Here is an 18,901-nt window from a genome sequence, read left to right on the forward strand (position 1 = left end):
GAGAGGGCTATCTGGGCCAGGGCGTCAGACCTCCAAGGGCCGAGACCCTCTCCCTACCCACCCGAGCCCCAGCCCCAGCCGCTGCCCGCCCCCTCTCCGACTCCCGGAAACATTTAGCGGCCAACGGCGCCCTCTGCTGGCCACGTTGGACATCGCCCCGGCGCATGACGGGCGGGGGGCGGAGGGATTGATGTGCTCTGAGGACCAGGTGTACCTCCTGCTCCCGCGACCTCAGTCATGAGCTTGGCCCTGGGTGGCCTTGGGGACACTGTCGGGATTCACTTCCACCCGTGTGGAAATTTGGGCTCCAAGATATCCACTGGAGACTGAACTCAACTCCTCATCAAAGACAAGTCCACCCTCTGCGGATCCAGGGGAGAGCCCCACTGGGACAAGTAAGACAAGGAGGGCACGATGGGGGTCTGGCCTTGGGGCACAGTCCCAGGTGCAAGTCTGGGCAGATGCCAGACATGGGCCAGACTGAGTAGGATTGGGGCCTGCCTGGCCCTTTAAGAGGGGCTCCAGGAGAGGGGGCCTGTTGCCCAGCAACAGGAGGGCGAGTGTGTACTCGTCGCTGGGAGACCAGAAGCGTCCTGCTGCTGGGACAGAGCGGCCTCAAGCGGCCCTGCTGACCGTGCCAGCGGCCCTCTTCCCTCCCTGGCACAGGGGCTGGCTGGCACCATGGCGCAGACGGACGTGCTCCTGACCAAGCAGCCCACCCCACAGACGGTGCCGGCGTGCGAGCTGCCCCGAAAGCTGTACGACGTGGCCCGGAACACGGGCGCCTACACGTCCTCGGGCCTCGCCACCGCCGGCTTCCGCTCGGCCAAGTACCTGGTGGACGAGTGGTTCCAGAACTGCTATGCCCGCTACCACCAAGCCTTCGCCGACCGCGACCAGTCGGAGCGGCAGCGCCACGAGAGCCAGCAGCTGGCCGCCGAGACCGAGGCGCTGGCACGGCGCACGCAGGAGGACGCCACCAGGAAGGTGGGCGCGCGCCTGCAGGACATGCACTGCTGGAAGTCCGAGCTGCAGCACGAGGTGGGCGAGCTGGACGCCGAGACCGACCTGCTGCTGGCCCAGAAGCAGCGGCTGGAGCGCGCTCTGGACGCCACGGCCGTGCCCTTCTCCATCGCCACCGACAACCTGCAGTGCCGCGAGCGCCGCCAGCACCCGGACCTCGTCCGCGACCACGTGGAGATCGAGCTGCTGAAGGTGCGCGGCCTCTTCCACCCCCGCCCCCCGACACAACCCCTGGCCCCGCCCCTTCCGCTCCCGCAGGTTCCCCCGCCCTGAACTGCAGGCCCCGTCCCTCCCACCCAGCCACCCCCCCTCCCAACTCAGGCCACGCCCCGGAACCGCTGAGCCCGCCCCTTCCAGGCCGGGCAACAGCAGAATCTGCCGCTTCCACCTCCCGGAGCAGCAGACCCCGCCCCGGAACTTCCCCCTCAACCCCGAACCCCAGACCCTGCCCCTTCCACCGTCCCGGAACCGCAGGCCACGCCTCAGAACCGTAGACCCCGCCCCTTCCACCACCACCCCGGAACCACAGGCCCTAACGCCGTCACCCTTCTGAGAGCATGACCCACACAAGGCAGAGGGTGGGGGGGGTTCACATGTATGCCCGCGACGCGGGCTGACAGAGGCCTTGGCGCCTGTGTACCAGGTGGGCGTGCACGAGCTCAGGGCACACATGTCCCTCTGCGCACACAGGAAAACCTAGAGCACCTAACGCTTTGCACGCGCAGACACGTGTGGAGCATACGCTCAGGTCCACCCCCCAGAACCAACAAGGGCTAGGTCAGGGCTCCAGCCTTCTAGGACAGAGGTACCATCCCTGACCCCAGGAGGGTGCCCGGTCTGACTTTCCCACAGCCTGGTCCTCACAGTGGACACTGAGTGAGGCTGGGCTCCTTGCAAGGTGAGCCCCAGCTTGGACATGCTGCCTGGGGGCAGGTCCCAGCGTAGGGGTTTGAGCATGTATGGGGGCTGGAGCTGGACCTCAGTGCTCATCTGCTCACCACAACCCATGTCCGGGGCCCCTGCACTGCCCCCCCAACCTATTACAGCTCATCCTGGGGTGAGGTGGGGCCCAGGCTGTGACAGAATTCACATCTGGACGTCTGTTGGGGCATTTGCCTGAGGATGGGACACTCAGAGGCCACTGAGGCAGGAGAGGGTCTGGCCAGGTCCATGCACAAGCCCTGATGACCCCCCACACACCGAAGGATGGGGAGGTGCCTGAGATGAACCCCGTGGGCAGCGGCCTGAGGTCTGGGATGCATGCAGGGCCAGGAAGTCAGGTCCTGATGATGCCTGCACCCGCTGGGCGCCCCCTTGGTCACCCTTGGGTCCTGGCACCCGCTGGGTGGCTTCTTGGCCACCCTAGATCATGCAAATTAAGCTTGATCCTGAACGCCTAAAGACCCAGCCCACCACATCTCCCCCTACCCTGGTGCCCGTGGTGGACATCGAGGCACAGCCCAGGATGCAGTGTAGATGGGTGAACGATGCAGCCACCTTCATCCCACAAGGAGCCTTTCCTGCTCCAAACTGAGCAGGATCTGTCCTTGGGGCAGCCCCATGGCAGCAGGGAATCACCCAGGCCAGTCCCTTGATCCAGGCAGGGCAGAGCTCATGCACCTCTCAGAGCCTGGGGGCCTGGCTTGTGAATAGGCTGTAGGCTGTGGGCAGGCAAACAGCCAGTCCAAGGGCTCAGGGCTTCCCTCTGCTCTCCCAGCTCAGGCCAGAACCTTGGGTCCCTCCCCTCCCCCCACGGCCCTCTCCCAGGCCCCAACCCCTCTTGGTCCCCCACCGCCTCAGCCCCACACTCAGCTGCTCAACAACCCCCCTGCCCCGAGCCAAGAAACATCCCCCCTCCCGCCCCCCCCCCCACCCCCATGTCCCAGGCCTTGCCCCCCCACCCCCCAATGTGAAGAACCAACAATGATCCAGAGACAGGGAGACAGAACCAGGGACAGACCCTGACATATGTGGGTTTAGTGCCAGAGGGAGGCAAAAATCCAAATTGGTGGTGGGGGGGGGGGTGCTGTTTGTGCACTGAAAAGAAAGCCATTGCAGTAGCAGAAAGAAACACAGGGCTTCCCCCTGTATTCTCAGTGGAAGAGAGGGCATCTCTGAGCCCCAGGCCCTGACGGGCAGCCAGGGAAGGGACCTGCTTCCCAGGGGCCGGGGTCCCAGGAGGGCTGCTGGCCACCAGTGCCCTGGGAAGGCTGCAGGGATGGCCCCTAGAGCCCAGAGGGTGCTGGTGCCAGGCAGGTGGGAGCTGCCCCTAGGTGACAGTCCCACCAGCCCATAGAAGCACTCACCACCCCCCCAAGAAAAAAACACCACTGTGCTACACCAAATAGAATTTTCAAAAGCCCAGAATAAACCCAATGAGAAAGGGCTGGGCTCAGCCTTCATTTTCCAGGAAAGAGACTGGGGTCTGGCCCAAAGTTACCCAAGCAAGGATCAGGTGTTGATCTGGGCATTTAAGGGGCTCACTGTGGGCCCATACCAGCCTGGCCATCCTCAGATCCTCACCAGGGGTGGGGGTTTTCTCCCCCAGGAGGCCGAGCTTATCCGGAACATTCAGGAGCTCCTAAAAAGGACCATAATGCAGGCCGTGAACCAGATCCGGTGGGTCTTGGTGGTCTCCAGGTCTGCCCTCGGGATGACCCCTGTCTCCTCACCCCTTGGGATGTCTCTGGGAAGAAAGGGGGGGGTGACTAGGCCCTGAGTCTCAGACAGGTGGGGGCCTGTCCCAGGTCATAGCCAGGAGTACAGGGCCAGGAAGGGGCCACTAGTGTGTGGGGGGGAGGGGGCAGATTCCTGCCTGCCCTGGGGGCTGGGCATCCAGAGCCCAGGCCAGCTTTCCAGGGCCGGGACACTGTTGGTCAGGTAAGAGCCTGGGTAGCCTGAGGACCCCCATCCTGGGCAGATGAGGTGTCCTGGTTCTCAGCTGAGAACTGGAGGTGTGCTTGCCCCTCGGGGTGGCACCCAGCGCCCCACCCCCACCCCAACAAACGCAGACCTTGCCCACCCCAGGCTGAACCGGGAGCACAAGGAGACGTGTGAGATGGACTGGTCTGACAAGGTGGAGGCCTACAACATCGACCAGACCTGCGCCCACTACCACAACCAGAGCACCGAGGTGCAGTTCCACCCACACTCGGCCAAGTTCGAGGAGAGGTGGGCCGCCTCAGCCCCAGCGCCTCCCCGGGGCCCTCTTCATAAACCCCTTCTCCACGCACCCGCAACTGCTAAGATGGGGCTCCAGCTCCTGGTCCCTCTGCTGGGGATCCTTCAGAGACCCACCGGCCCCTGAGGCCCTCACACGGAGGCCCAGTTCTATCTGCTCCCAGGACGGGCAGGTGTGCAGGGTCCCTGCCCGAGGGCGCAGCACCACACAGTTCACCAGAGGGCTGCGGACACCGAGGGAGGCAGGAGCTGGGCTGGACGGCGGCTGGCAGCGGGCGCGCGCCGCGGGCCACGTCCGGAGGAGTGCAGGGCGTAAGGCCGCGGGAGGCAGGGGGACGCAGATTGCGAGGACGCAGGGTCCAAAGTATGCGGGGGCCACGGGGCGGCGAGGGGGCTAGGGGTGGTGATTTGTGCTGGGGCGCAGGAGACGCGGGAGGGCTGGGTGGGCCGCGGCCGTTGGCAGGTGCCCCACTGACCATGGACCGCTCCCCTCCCGCAGTGCCTCCACGCCGGAGACGTGGGCCCGGTTCACCCAGGAAAACCTGTACCGCGCAGAGCGCGAGCGCCTGGCTTCCGTCAACCTGCGGGTGCTCATCGATAGCATCCTGCGGGACACGGCCGAGGACCTGCGGCTGCAGTGCGACGCTGTGAACCTGGCCTTCGAGCGCCGCTGTGAGGAGGTGGAGGACGCGCGCCACAAGCTGACGGACCACCTGCACAAGGTGAAGCCTCGCCAGCCGCGCCTAGGCCACGCCCGCCCGCGTACAAGCCGCGCCCCAGAGCAGGCCACGCCCACACCACCGGGCCACGCCCCAGAACAGACCACGCCTGCACCACCAGGTCACGCCCACCCATGCGCAAGCCACGCCCCAGAACGGGTCATGCCCGCCCGCGTACAAGCCTGGCCCCAGAACAGGCCTATACTTTCAGACCACGCCCACACAGGCCATCCGCCCCAGCTCAGGCCACGCCCCAGAACCGACCACGCCCACACGTACAGGCCACGCCCACCCATACCGGGCCACGCCCCGACCACGCCCCGAGAGCTGGGCATCTGTAACGGAGGGAGGAAGCTCCTTCTGGCCCAGCCCCGCTCCTGGCTACTAAGCCCTGGTCACAACCTGGCCTGGTCCCTGCCCCTCCTCCATTCCATCCATCCTGAGGGACCCCAGAGGCAAGGCACCCACTCCTCCCTGGGCACCCTCTAAGCCAGTGAGAAACCAGGTGACATTGGGGGTGGCTGTCAGGCAGGAACAGGAGAGAAGGTACCTTGGCAGGAGGTGGCCAGGCCTGGTAGGGCTCTGACCCCAGGCTCTCAGGATGGCCTTTGCTGCTGCCAAGTCTTTCCGGCTCTTGACCAGGGTTGGGGGCCTAGTGACCCGCAGGACTGGGGGCGCTCAGGCCACAGCTGTTGGACAACCTCTGGGTACCCTTGGTGGGGGCCGAGGTGGCCACACGCATCTTCCGACCTTCATGCCCCACCCCCCTGCCCAGTGGCCCCAGCCCCAGGGCTGGGGAGGAGGCCGGGCGGGGTGGGGGTTCCGCTGGCCCTCCCAGGGACCTTCCTTTGTGCAGACGCTGCGGGAGATCACAGACCAGGAGCACAACGTCGCAGCGCTGAAGCAGGCCATCAAGGACAAGGAGGCGCCTCTGAAGGTGGCTCAGACCCGCTTATACCAGCGCTCACACCGGCCCAACGTGGAGCTGTGCCGAGACACCGCCCAGTTCAGGTGCCTGCCGTGGGACAGGTCACCACCCACCATCCACGCCCGTCCCCCGCAGCCTGCAGGCTTGCAGTGGAAACACAGCGGGGCTCAACACGCGGGCGTCCCCACGTCCTACCCCCACCCAGCACGACTAGACACCACGTGCCTTGCGGGGCTCTGTCAGGGCTGCGAGTCCCAGGGACAGCGTGGCACTTCCTTCACTCTGTGCCGCGCAATCTCCCTGGCCAGGAATCGCGAGGCCACAGGCTCCTCCCGGGCCCACCCTGCCTCGGGGCGCCGTCCATACCTCCGGGAACGCGTGGCCCCTGGCCGGAAGTCTCGCGGGGATCGTGTCTCTGGTGTTTCAAACTTATCGAGTACCAGTCGCCCTCTCGAGCACTAGCACGGCCGTCCTCCCTGGCGTTCCTCCTCCCCAGGCCTCAGCACGTCCCGCGAACTGGGGCCTCGTGCAGCTCCAGGACCCCGGGCGCCAGGAATAAAGGGAACCGCGAGCCTCCGCGCACCCCTGCCATTGCTTGTAACCGCCGCACGGTGTCGCTCAACACAGCCGCGCAGGGTCCTGCCCACGCAGCCTTTCCCCTCCGGTCGGGGGGGGGGGGGGGGGGGGGGTGGGGGCAGGGGCAGCCGATGGACCGCCGGCCCAGCCCACTCCCACGCTGCCGGCAGGTGTCCCTTTCGGACTTTTGGGTCCTTTTATGGCCCAGCATCTTGGCCTGGACCCCTCACCAGGGCTCCTGGGTCTCGAGGGTCCCGGCCCACAGGCCCCAGCTCACGCCTCCCTCCCCCAATCCTACAGGCTGGCGAGCGAGGTGGAGGAGCTGAACACGTCCCTTGCGGCACTGAAGGAGAAGCTTCTAGAAGCGGAGCAGTCCCTGAGAAATCTGGAGGACACGCGCATGAGCCTGGAGAAGGACATCGTGGTCAAAACCAACAGCCTCTTCATCGACCGTCACAAATGCATGGCCCACCGTGCCCACTACCCCACCACCCTCCAGCTGGCCGGCTACCAGTGAGCAGGGCACCACAGCACGTGCCTCTGTGGCCTGGCTGGACTTGGGGAAGGGGCCGTCCCCCCCCGCCCCTCAAATAAAGAGCACATTAGCTTTTTACTTGTCATGTGTGGCTCGCGGTGGAGTCGGGACACTGCTACCTGGCAGGTGCGCCCTACCTGTGGACCCCACGTCTGAGCCCCCTGAGGCTCAGATGGGGGCCCTCTGCCCACCCGAGATGCCACCACGGATGCCACAACACTCATTCCCAGCAATGACCACGGCCCCGCACTTTTTCCTCTATGTTTCCTGGCACTTGTCACCGTGAGGCCGGGCAGCTCTGTCCCGCGGGGCTGGGTCCCGGGTTGCAAGCATCCACGCAGGGTGCCAGGCAGGGCCTGGGACAATGACCACACAGAACACCCATGGACCTCTCCCTGCCACCTCCACCTGGCACGGGGTGGGCACCGGGGAGGGGGCAGATCCGAGGGACCCTCCACTCCCAGCCCCTGTGATCACCTTGGGTGGCCACCTTCCCGGTCCGGCCTCTGCTCAACCAGTGAGTGAGTCAGGCTGGGGTGTGGCAGGTCCAGGGATACAGGGCTCCCACCGTCCCCCTGGCCGCGCACCATCCCTCGCCCTGTGTCGGAGGCTCTGGGCACAACTGCAGCGCCCCTCATTCACCCCGAGCACCTTGTCACGGCTCCTTGCAAGGAGGCCCTCCCGCTGTACCCACCCCACCCGCCGCAGGCAGCTCCCCCACCCCCTGGGTAGCTCATCAGCAGAACTCTCCGGAAAGCATCCATCGGGGCCCTGGGAGATAATGACCCCCGCAGTGCACACACCCGCCACTCAGCCCGTTACCGCCCGTGGCTGAGGCAGTGTCCCCGGGAGCTCAGGGCCTTCTCATCCCAGCCCCCACCCCAGGGGCCGCTGTCGGGAAGCTAAGTGCCAGGGGGGTGCGGTGCATGGCTCATTATCTCTAAAGTGGGCTGCTGGCTCCAGGCTGGGAGGGCACGGTCCCCTGGGGGCTGCCTGCTGGGGGCTCGTCTGTGGTTGTCTCTAGGCAGGAGATCGTGTCCCTTTGTAGAGACACACGACCAGGCCCCCCGGCGCTGAGCGACGGCTTTCCAGCTTTCCGGAGTCCAGGCCCCCCACCGGCTGGCCAGGCTCATGGCTGAGGTGAGGCCACCATGCAGCCTGGGCCTCTCCAGCAGCCCCCAGAGACCTTGACCCTGCGGGGCTCCAGGGCAGAGCCGGGATGCTGGGGTCCTGGGGGGAGGGGCAGGGTCGGTTCAGGCCGCCACAGCAGCGGGAGGGTTGCCGTCCATCCGGCCCTCGGGCCCCTCTGCCCACACGGGGCCCCCGCACTTGAGTCTGCCTCTGGGGAGGGGGAACCTGTTGGGGGTAGGGGTAGGAGCATGTTCCAGAGGCTACAGGGCCGCCCCCTCCCCACTCCCCCTGCAGGCCCCCTGCTGCCCCAGAGCTGCCCTGGCACGGCTGGCTTACCCTTGGCTTCCTTCCAAACACCTTAGGTTTCCTGTCTGTGGAGACTTGCAGCCAGTCCACACGGTCACTCTCATGGTGAGTGAGGGACCCCAGTGTGTCTGGCCCCAGAGCCCACGTCCGTTCCTCCCAGGACCACCTGCGTGGCCCCTTCTAGTGAAGTCTGTGGTAACGGGCACTCGGTCTACTCCGCATACCCCCCCACGCGAGGGCCAACTGCTGAGTTGGGGACCACGGGGGCCATCCGGTCCCGCTGCCCAGGCTCGAGTCACAGGACAGTGTGGCCTTCCTGGGCTGCGGCGGGCGGGAGGCAATGAGGGAGCCCGGCCCCCCTGCGGGCGACGCCGTGGCCGCCTGTGGGCTGTTGACCCCGCGGGGCCGTGACGCTCAGCCACGCTTCCGTCGTCACGGAGATGTCCCGCCGCGTGTCCAGGGGAGGCTATTTCTGTCCAGGTCCTCCTGCCACCTGCTGAGTCACCCTCAGCCCTTGCTGACCACCTCCTCTCAGAGCCCAGGCAAGGCCCACGGGCACCCAAGCAAACACTTCGCAGCTGGCGTCCCGGGGACCTGAGCTCAGCCCCACCCCACCCAGACCAGAGGAACCCCAGGACTCCTTCCGGGCCCTTCACCCCCCGTTGAGGAGGTGCCCCCCCGCCCCCGCCAGTGCAGGGAAATTTTAACTCACTGTCCCCTCCCCCAAGGGAAGGTACAGTGTGACCAGCCATCTCCTCGGGGGGGGTCAGGCAGCCCAGCTTGCTGGTGTCAGGGGAGGCACAGGGGAGGGACGCTGGGGCCCTGCAGTGTGGCCGGAGCCTGCCAAGCCCCCCAGTGGCTGTGCTCTACCTGGTTCCATCCCCCACAGGGGACTCCGGCCCCTTCTGAGCCCATTGGTGTCCATTTTACGGGTGGGGAAACTGAGGCCCGGACGCAGGAAGCAGCAAAGCTTGGGCGTCTGCTCCTCTCTCGGTGTCCCAGAGGCAACAGCGGTGCTGCCAGAGGGGGTGCCCTGACCTTCCCGGGGCCCGCGGGCTCCCCCCAAGGATGTGGGGCCGGGAAGCGGGAGCCCGAGTGACAAGCCGCTCGAGTGGCTCCGGGGGAGCCGCCTGGTCTCAGAGCCAAGCCCGCCAGCTCCCAGCACGTGCTGACAAGGTGTGGGGGCCCACACGGCCTTCGCCTCCCACCCCCCCATCCATCTGTGCCACCTGCAGGCGGGGATGAGGACAGCTGTCCCCAAAGGGAGTGGCTGCCCCCCCCCTGCGGTGTGAGCTGTCAGCTCCGGAACCGGCTCCAGCTGGTGCAGCCCCACCCACAGCCTCACACCCAACATCCCCTCGCCCCGCAGAACTCCCCCCCACACCCCTGCCGTGGGCCCACCTCTGTCTGCTCTCTCCCCCGTCCTTGCCCCTTCCCCAGCCATCAGTCCTCCAGGCCAGTCTGGTGCCTCCCCGACAGGCAGCCGGCTTGGGCGGCGGGACGCTTCTGAGGGAATCACACGTCCCCACACCCAGAGGCCAGGGCGCCCGGCCCTGTCCCTGGGCCCTGTGTCCAGCTGTCCAGACCCAGAGCGGGGACGAGGCCAGGCCTCCAGCTCACGGTGCGTGCAGCCCCTTCCTGCATTGCCTGGGGGGCCCTGTGAGTCATTCCCACCGGGGGGCACCACCGTGTACGTCCTTTATGTTCTGAGAGGCTGGGCTGAGGCCGACGGCCCCACCGGGGGTCACAGCCTGTCTCCTGCTCTGCTGGGCACCATGACCCTGGGACGGCACCTCGGGAGGTGGGGACAGACGCTGTTCTCCCCTGCCAGAGACGGAAGGCAGTCCCCGTCACCAGGTGGGCCCGGCACAGGCATGGTGGCCCTGGTCTGTGTCCCCCCGCTTTGGCCTCCAGGCGCTCACCAGACTCCGCCGAGCCCCAGCTCTGGCCCGCCTGACTCCCTGCCAAGTCACTGCACCCCAGATGGAGGCGATGGCCAGCCCACGACCCATCAGTCCCAGCCAACCCAGACGCCCCAGGCCCCCGAGCCACGTCACAGGGGCAGGCAGGAGGACCCTGGAAGGGCTGCACTGCCCCTGCGGCCGACAGTGAGCAGGGGGCAGGCCGGGTGGCGGGCAACGGGCCCAGGAGCTCTGAAGCTGGCCCAACGCTTGTTGGTCTTGGATGGTCCGAGGGAAGCCGTGGTGCCTGGGGCAGCATGAAAGGGTTCTTTCACGGGCCTCTGGGGCAGTGACGCCGGAGACAGACAGGCAGGCAGCAGTGTCCGACCGTGAAATGGTAACCGGGAGCTTGGGGGTGGGCGGGGGGGGTCTTCACAGGCACTCTGGGTGGGCTGTCTGCTGGGCGGGCCTGGGGGGGGGGCACAATGCTCGAGACCCCAGGCATTGAGGGATGAGTGGGGGCCAAAGGGGCACCGGTCTGTCTATGGAGCAGGATCCCCCAGGGCACCCATTAGGCTCCCATCAGGTCCCTCTACAGGGGGGACTTGCAGGGTCCAACACAGCTAGGAGGGGGGTGGGTCAGGGTCTGCTGGGCTCTGGGGTGGTTGGGTGGTAAACGGAAGGGGCCCTACCTCCTGGAAAGTTCTTCCTGCGAGTGGGTTGCAGACACACTGTGCAAGAGGAAGAAAGTTGTTCTGGGCTGCAGTCCCCAAGGGCTTCCCGAAGGAAGATCCCAGGTCTTTTCTCAGCAGCGTTGCACCACAGGGAAGAGTGAGGGCCCTGACCGCACACGCCCGCCCTTACAAAACATCTGCCCTGGGGTGCAGCCGTGGGGAGACCGGCCGGGAAGGGTCTACTCGCCAGGGGAAGCATGGGTGGGCCAGGTGTCCGGCAGGGTCTCCTGTGGGAAGGGAGGCAGAGGCGGGAGACCCAGGCCTGCTGGGGATTCAAGACGGTTTTTCCACCCTGGGGAGCTTCCCAAGTTGCCCTTCTCCCCTGGCAGCTCAGGATGTGGGTACTGCCCTCTGCCCAGCTGGGCAGCCTGCCCTGGGGAAACTGCCTCGGGTGGGGCCCCACCCAACCTGGGCCGCGGTCCCCACCTCCCAGCGGAGGCCCTTCCCTGCCCTTCCCCAAGCAGCCCGGCTGCCCTTCCCGCTGGTGGGTGGCAACCCCGGAGAGCTGAACCAGAGCATCCCTCCCCCTTGACGGCTCCCCTGAATCTGCCAGGTGTGGGGTCCCCAGCCATGGGGGCTTTGGGGGCCAGGACTCTGACTGCAGGCAGTTAGGGCACCTACTACGGGCCAGGGCCAGGGCCCCAGGGATGGGCGAGGGTGTCTCAGAGAAGGAGCCAGAATGCCCGTTGGGACGGGGTGGGGTGCTTCGACCAGACGCCTGCGGTGATGTTGAGGATTCTGCGGCCACATCCAGGCCCGGGTGTGCGCCAGGCACCCTGTCTGGTGCCCACCGAGGCCCCTGGAGGCCCCGATCGGCACCCCCACAGGGCCAGTCCCGGCCTCACGTCCCATCTCTCCCAGACAAGGGGGCACAGCCTGGGTAGCTGTGGAGTTTGGGGCTCAGTAGAGGCACCTCTTCTCAGACACCACACCACCCCCCCGTCCCCCCCCCAGGCTCTGGCACGGATAGCGGCCCCTGGCCTCCTGCTCCTCCTGGTGTTGCCTGGGGGGGCCTGGCCCAGCCTGGGGCCGCCCCGACGGCCGTGTGTGCAGTGCTGCCCGCCCGCCTGGCCCCCCGCTGCCCCCGGCCCCTATGTCCGCAGGAGCGATGGGGAGCGGTGGGTGCAGCCGCCTCGCATGCGGCCTACCATCGACGTGTCGATTCTCAAAGGTGAGTGTGAGCAGAGCCCCCCACGCCCCCGCCCCTGTGCCCACACCCCTGAGCCCGCAGGACTCCGCACACTGGGGGCTGGAGAGCCCCAGTCGGCTCCGGGAAGGCACCTGGGGGGGCCTGCCCTGGACTCCCAGCAGCTGCGTAAAGACGGGGAGCAGGGTGGCCCGAGGCCCCTCAGGCGGCTCACCCACCCCGCAGCGGCGCCCCAGGCCCAGCCCCCGGGGTGGGGGCGGTCCCCGAGCTGCGACCCCTCTGGAAAGAGGTCAGCTCCAGCAGTACTCACCCTGGGGCCCTGGGCAGCAGGTTGGTTGGACTGGGTTTCCAGCTGCCCAGCCCCTCGCCCGTCGAAGCCCGGGTCAGACCCTTCCCACGTGGCCATCTGCACAGGCCCCAGAGCGGCCACGCCTTGGGGTGTGCCTTCTCTCTTCCCCCGAGTGACTCTGGACCCCGAGCCTTGACCCGTGGCTTCCGCTGTGCCCCTGCAGGTGAGAAGGGCGAGACGGGGGTCAGAGGTCCCTCCGGCAGGAGCGGGAAGGAGGGCCCGCCGGGCTCCCGGGGCCTCCGGGGCCGCAAGGGCCAGAAGGGGCAGGCGGGGCTGCCCGGCGCCGCATGTCGGCGCGCCTACGCGGCCTTCTCGGTGGGCCGGCGCGAGGGCCTGCACAGCACCGACGGCCTCCGGGCCGTGCCCTTCGACACGGAGCTGGTGAACCTGGACGGGGCCTTCGACCTGGCCTCGGGCCGCTTCCTGTGTGCCGTGCCCGGCGTCTATTTCCTGAGCCTCAACGTGCACACCTGGAACTACAAGGAGACTTACCTGCACATCATGTGCAACCGGGAGGCCACGGCCGTGCTGTACGCGCAGCCCAGCGAGCGCAGCGTCATGCAGACCCAGAGCCTGCTGCTGCCCCTGGCCGCCGGTGACGCCGTCTGGGTGCGCCTGTTCCACCGAGACCGCGACAATGCCATCTACGGCGAGCCCGGCGACCTCTACATCACCTTCAGCGGCCACCTGGTCAAGCCGGCCGCAGAGCTCTAGCGGCCCAGGGAGGTCCCCCCAAGGCCCAGCCGTCGGCAGCACCCTTCCCCCAGACACCCCACCTTCGGAGCTGAGAGGCCACGCCGGCAGTCTTTGAGGCCCGACTGTCTGCAGTGTTTGAGCATCAGCTGCATGCAGGCACTGAGCAGAGCACCAGAGATGTGCCTGCAGCCAGACAGACTCGGGGCCTAGCCTGGAGGGGAGGGACACGACCGAGCGTTCACATCAACGAGTTCGGGATGAGACCTGTGGTCCGGGTGGCGTGGGGTGGGCCTGGTGGGGTGGGGAGAGCGGGGCGGGCGGGGTCTGCCCTTGAGATGGAGCTATCTTTTCTGCCTATAAAGGGCCAAGAGAGGCACCACTGCTGTGGGGACATGTACAAAGCGTCCGCTGGCTGGGCACCGGGGAGGCGGAGAGGGGGGTCAAATATAGATCCCGCCCCCTCAGAGCTGACTCCCGCGAGAGGCAGGCCGTATCCCAGGGTGTGAGAGGGGGGCCAAGGCCAGAGACCGGATGGCATCGAGCAGGGCGGGGTGTGGGTTTGGACCGGGGGTGAGAGTCCTCCTGGGGGTGACACGGGCCCAGCTCTGGTGGGCGGATGTTCGGGGACTCCCGGCACCCCCTCGTCCGTTTGGATGGAGGAGGGAGGTCATACCTGGCTGTGTGCCAGAGCCCCGGGGGGGGGGGGGTCTCCAGACCCCCATCATCACATCAAAGTACGAGGCCCTACAGGCAGGGGTGGAGGTGGAGGGTGGCCGTGCTCACGCCAGAGGAGGGCTCCATGCACCCCAGGGTTGGAGCCTCCAGGCTGCCCGCCCCCCACAGGCCATTCAGAGTCTGTTGCTTTCCCGGTGCGTGTCCCCTGGCCTGGGCCTTCGGCTGGCCCCTCCTCTAGCCTCACGGCCCGCAGCGCCTCCCCGAATGTCTTCCCGCAGCCGCCCCGCCCAGGCGAGGATCCTGGGGCGATGAGACCACGGAGGCCCTGGGTAGAGCAGCGTCTGGTCCCCCCAGAGCCGGACAGGCTGACTCAGGTCCCGGCTGTGCTGAGGTGGCTGGAGCTCAGGCGGGCTGTACTCGCAGGACACGTCAGAGCCTTGTAGAAGGAAGGTCCGTAGGCCCCTGGCCAGGACGCAGGACGTGGCAGAGGAGGCTGCTGGAAGGTCCAGACCCCTCTCTCCTGTGGGAGCACCAGGAACAAGCGGGGTTCCCTCAGTCCACGTTCACCCTGGGCCCCAAAGAGCACCGATATGGAGCCCCCAGACCCACCTTCCCTGGCAGACCTCCAGGAAGGTTGGGGAGGAGGAGGGGTCGGCAGGGATCACCGTTCCAGACACACAGGAATGGGCTCTTGTCCCAGGACAGATGGCCACACCTTTAACAAGTAGAGAAACTGAGGCCCAACAGGGGCATGTATGGTGCAGGGAGCCGGCTCTCCACCTGCTGGGCCACCCCCAAAAGTATGGCCCCACAGGGAGAGGCCTCACTGGGAAAGGTGCTGGGGACCCCTTTGCTGCCCACAGAGGGCCCGTCTGTGGGAGAGGGTGCTGCCCATGCAGGGCCTGTCTGCAGGGGGAGGCCCTCTCTGCCGGCATCCCACCCTGTGGCCGGGTCCTGAAGCCTCATGGGTCCTGCCCGGTGGGCGTCCCGGCACCCCAGGTATGAGACCCCCACACCCCCCGTGCGGGCCCTGCAGCCGGTCCTGGCCAGTGGGGAGCCCCAGAAGGAAGCTGAGCCTCATGAGTGTGGGTTCCTGGGCCTCCAATGTGCCAGCCCAGGCCCCTCACACCCGGCCCTGCCAGAGACGGGAGGGACAGAGAGGCTGCGGGAAGCCAGATGCCCCGGGCCCCCTGACCCAGGATGCAACCTGGGGACTCCCCTCCTGCCCTGACCGGGACGGGACCCCCGGACCCCGGCGTGCAGCAGGCCGGCCGGGCCAGAAGGAAGCCTATGTCTCCTCAGCTGGCTGCGTGACCTCAGCTCCCACTTCCGGCAGTGGGCGAGGAGGGCCTCGGTCAGGCCCCCAGGGCAGCCGCGGCCGAGAGAGCCTGTTGCCCGGGATGCCCGGGTCTGGGGAAGCCTGCTGACCCGGCAGCTCCTCCTTCTAACCTCAGGGCGTGAATCCGGCTGTTCACGGAGCCTGGACCAGGGAGGCACTGGGACAGCTCCGTGAGCCTGGGGGATAGGCCCTGCTGCCAGCTGCTGGCCCAGGAGGGCGTCTGATAACCTTGGGAGTCAAGGCCACTACATCCCCTGGGGACCAGGAGTGGGGTGTGTGGGGCGCTTCAGGGCCCTCGGGGGGGGGGGGGGGGGTCCGGGACAAAATGGCAGTGCCGATATCCGCCCCCCCCAGGTTCACTTATTTGGAGACATGAACAAGCGGGACCCAGGGTCCAGTCACCATTTCCAAGTGACAAAGCTGGGACACAGACCTGGGTGCCGGTGGAGTCCGGTGGAGACCCCGACGGGAACAGCAAGCCTGTGGACTCGGGGTGACCAGGCGTGTGCATGTGCCACGAGAAGGCTGGAGAAGGCACAGCCCTGCCACGTGCCCCTGAGACGGGACTCCTGCCGCTTTATCCACGTTAGTCTGTCCGTTCCGCGGATTCCCACAAATGCCCATTTAAAACATTCAGGTGAAATTCATAGAACATGAAACTTACCATTTTGAAGCAAACAATTCGGTAGCATTTAGCACATTCACAGGGCAGCTCCACCGCCATCTCCATCTAGTTCCGGAACTTTCTCCTCACCCCAAAAGGAGACCCCGTCCCCTCTCCCAGCCCCCGGCCACCGCCGATCTGCGTCCTGTCCCCGGATTTGCCTCTTCTGGGGGTTTCGGAGAAACGGAATCACTGACCGTATGGCCCTTTGCGTGTTGTTCTGTGAGGTCACATCCCCTGGGTGGGTCCACGCTCTGGCACCTGTCATGGCTTCATTCCCTCGGGTGGCTGAACCCCGTCCTGTCGTGTGGACGGACCACGGTGCGTCCATGTGAGCACTGGGGGCCCTGGGGCTTTCTCCACCTGTGGCTGTCGTGGATAGCGTTATCATGAACGTTTGTGCAAAAATCCACTGTCTCAGTGTGGTGGGCCAACCCTGGACACAACCTAGCAGAGCGGGTAGACGGGAATCTAGAACATTCTGAGACCCAGCTCTGCTCTGTGTGGAAACCGGGCCTGACCTGGGAGATACGGCAAGTGCCGTGGCCACCAGGCAGAGGCCAAGGGAACCGGGAGGACCCAGGTGACCGATGTGCCAGCGAGGGAGGAGGCCGAGATGGGGACACCGCCACGTCGGGCACACCCCCAGTGAAGCACGCCTCAGGTGAGGAAAAGAGCCACCAGCAACACAGCCATTAAAAACATATGGGACACCCCCCCCCCTACAGTGGCGTTATTCCCCTCTAAAAGGGAGGGCCACTCAAGCCATCCGCGGATGACGAAAGGATGAGCAAACCGTGCTCCGTCCACACGATGCAATATTATTCGAGACATTCCGACACGCGCTCGGACGCGGATGGACCTCGAGGACGCCGTGGTCAGTGACATAACGCCTGTCACGGGAAGACGGTGCGGGTGCCCCTGGGGACAGAAGGAGACGGTGGTCCCCAGGGGCAGGGGAGGGGTGGGCACAGAGCTTCCGTTTGGGGCCGTGGGAGAGCTGTGCGGATGGGCGGCGGTCGTGGTCCCACGCAGCGGGGATGTGCCTCCTGCCACTGAACTGTGCTCCTAGAAACGCCTAAGGCGGGAAACTTCGACTACGTACGCTTTACCACAGTAAAACTACGTGAAAATATTCAGCTAATCTCTGGAAGGGACACAACGCTCAATTTCAAAACCAAAGTGATGGTGCGCCTGGGTGGCTCAGTCGGTTAGGCGGCCGACTTCGGCTCGGGTCACGATCTCACGGTCCGTGGGTTCGAGCCCCGCGTCGGGCTCTGTGCTGACAGCTCAGAGCCTGGAGCCTGTTTCAGATTCTGTGTCTCCCTCTCTCTGACCCTCCCCTGTTCATGCTCTGTCTCTCTCTGTCTCAAAAATAAATAAATGTTAAAAAAAAAAATTAACAAAAAAAAACCCCAAAGTGGAAGCATTTGCCAAACAGCTGAGTGATAGGCTGGCTTTACAAAAATCGCAAACGTGGCTGCACTTCAGCCCTGAAGCCCAAACACAACACAGGAAGACACGTGAAACCAGAGGGCTGGACGATTCCTCCGCGTGGGAAGGAGTGAGGGTCGCCCTGGGCCGGGGGATGCCGCTCGGGGGGGGACGGCCAGAGTGCCGGCGTCCAGACATTCTCCTTCGAAGGGCGCCCGGTCACACCTTCACACGTGCCCCTGGAGGGACCCAGGTGGACAGGCCCCGGCAGAGTGGCCCGGGGGCACATGGAGAGACCCACCGTTCAGACGGGCGGTGAGGCCACAGTCAGGTGTCAGAAGCAGGAGGCCCCAGGCGACGGCAGCTTCTCTCCTGTGACCTCTGTCCCCTCCCCCACTGCATCACCGGCCACGGGGCGGACCCCTGCGTGGCTCCAGTGACCCCTGGGCATGCCCGCTGGGGGCTGAGTCAGGAGGGAGGGAGAAGACCCCGCAGGACAGGCTGGGCACCGTGTGGGCAGGGATTGGGGGCGGCTCCCCATGTCACCTGCACCCCAGGCCTGATGGCCACTGGAACGTGGATGTGGGGGGGGGGCATTGGGCATCTCCCGTCCCCCTCACGTCCATTCCCCAGCTTCACCCTGACCCCTGTGGACCAAATCACCACCTCCCAGCATGTCTGGCAACGGGGAACCCAGCAGGGTACGGGAAGCAGGGAGGAGAGAGGGGCGGGCACTCAGTCCCAGCTCTCCTGGCGGGCTGGCCACCAGGCCCCAGCTGCCCTGTGCTGAAAGAGGGCCCCTCTTTGTTCTCATAAGCCCGTCCTCGCACCTGTCACCACCCGCCACACCAGAATGTCCCTGTATGAAGCCTTCTCAAACAACTCGGCGGGGCGGGCCGCCTTTCCCACCGACAGGCCGGGCCCGGGAAATGTGGGGGAAGAGTGGGAGTCACGGCAGGGTGTTGAGCGGGAGAGAACATGGCTGGTCCCCGCTGCTGCGGGGTGTCCTCTAGCAGGAGAACCAGCCCATGTGGCCGGGAGGACCTGCCCGTCTCCCTCCGGGGACATGCCTGATCCTCCCCCACATCACGGGGCTACGGTCTGGGAGAGAGACTCCAGTGCAGGTGCAAACGTCGGGGAAGGGCTGGGCTGGCAAGAACCACATGTCTGTGCGGGCAGAGCCCCTGCCCCTCACCCCCCACCCTGTGTTGGGACCTGCCCAGGTGCCCGATGGTGCCCCTGGACCAAATGCAGAGCGGTCAGCACTGTCTGCAGAGAAGCATCCTGAAGGAGGGGACAGGGCAGGCCTGGAGGGAGTGGGAGGGAGCCCCAGGGCGGGGGGGGCCGGGGTCCCGGGCAGCCACAGGACCTTTGGGTAAGGCCTCCAACCTGGCCAGAGCCCCCTTTGTTCAACGTCCTTTTATTCATTCAACAACCCCCCCTTAGGAGCCCCAGTGGTGCCGGCTGGCCCGGGCAGGTCAGGTCAGAGTGCTTGGCTGCAAGGAGGGGACATGGCGGTGTCTGGGACAGAGACCCCCGGTGGCCAGGGCGGAGGGGCCGCAGA

The 18,901-nt window shown here is 66.3% G+C and overlaps 2 protein-coding genes across 2 annotated transcripts; both read left to right on the forward strand.

Moving 5' to 3' along the window:
• The first annotated feature begins 582 nt into the window (after positions 1-582).
• Positions 583-7,039, forward strand: TEKT4 (tektin 4). The gene is made up of 6 exons (XM_042921626.1): positions 583-1,215; positions 3,572-3,642; positions 4,051-4,194; positions 4,703-4,925; positions 5,779-5,933; positions 6,727-7,039. Exons 1-6 carry the CDS (start codon positions 682-684, stop codon positions 6,941-6,943), a joined length of 1,344 nt encoding a protein of 447 aa, XP_042777560.1. The 5' UTR covers positions 583-681; the 3' UTR covers positions 6,944-7,039.
• A 3,543-nt stretch (positions 7,040-10,582) lies between these two features.
• C1QTNF8 (C1q and TNF related 8) lies at positions 10,583-13,442 on the forward strand. Its single transcript, XM_042922816.1, has 3 exons — positions 10,583-10,696; positions 11,988-12,204; positions 12,693-13,442. Exons 1-3 carry the CDS (start codon positions 10,583-10,585, stop codon positions 13,241-13,243), a joined length of 882 nt encoding a protein of 293 aa, XP_042778750.1. The 3' UTR covers positions 13,244-13,442.
• Positions 13,443-18,901: the final 5,459 nt, after the last annotated feature.

This window comes from Panthera leo, chromosome E3, assembly GCF_018350215.1.
Source record: "Panthera leo isolate Ple1 chromosome E3, P.leo_Ple1_pat1.1, whole genome shotgun sequence".
Taxonomy (NCBI): Eukaryota; Metazoa; Chordata; class Mammalia; order Carnivora; family Felidae; genus Panthera; species Panthera leo.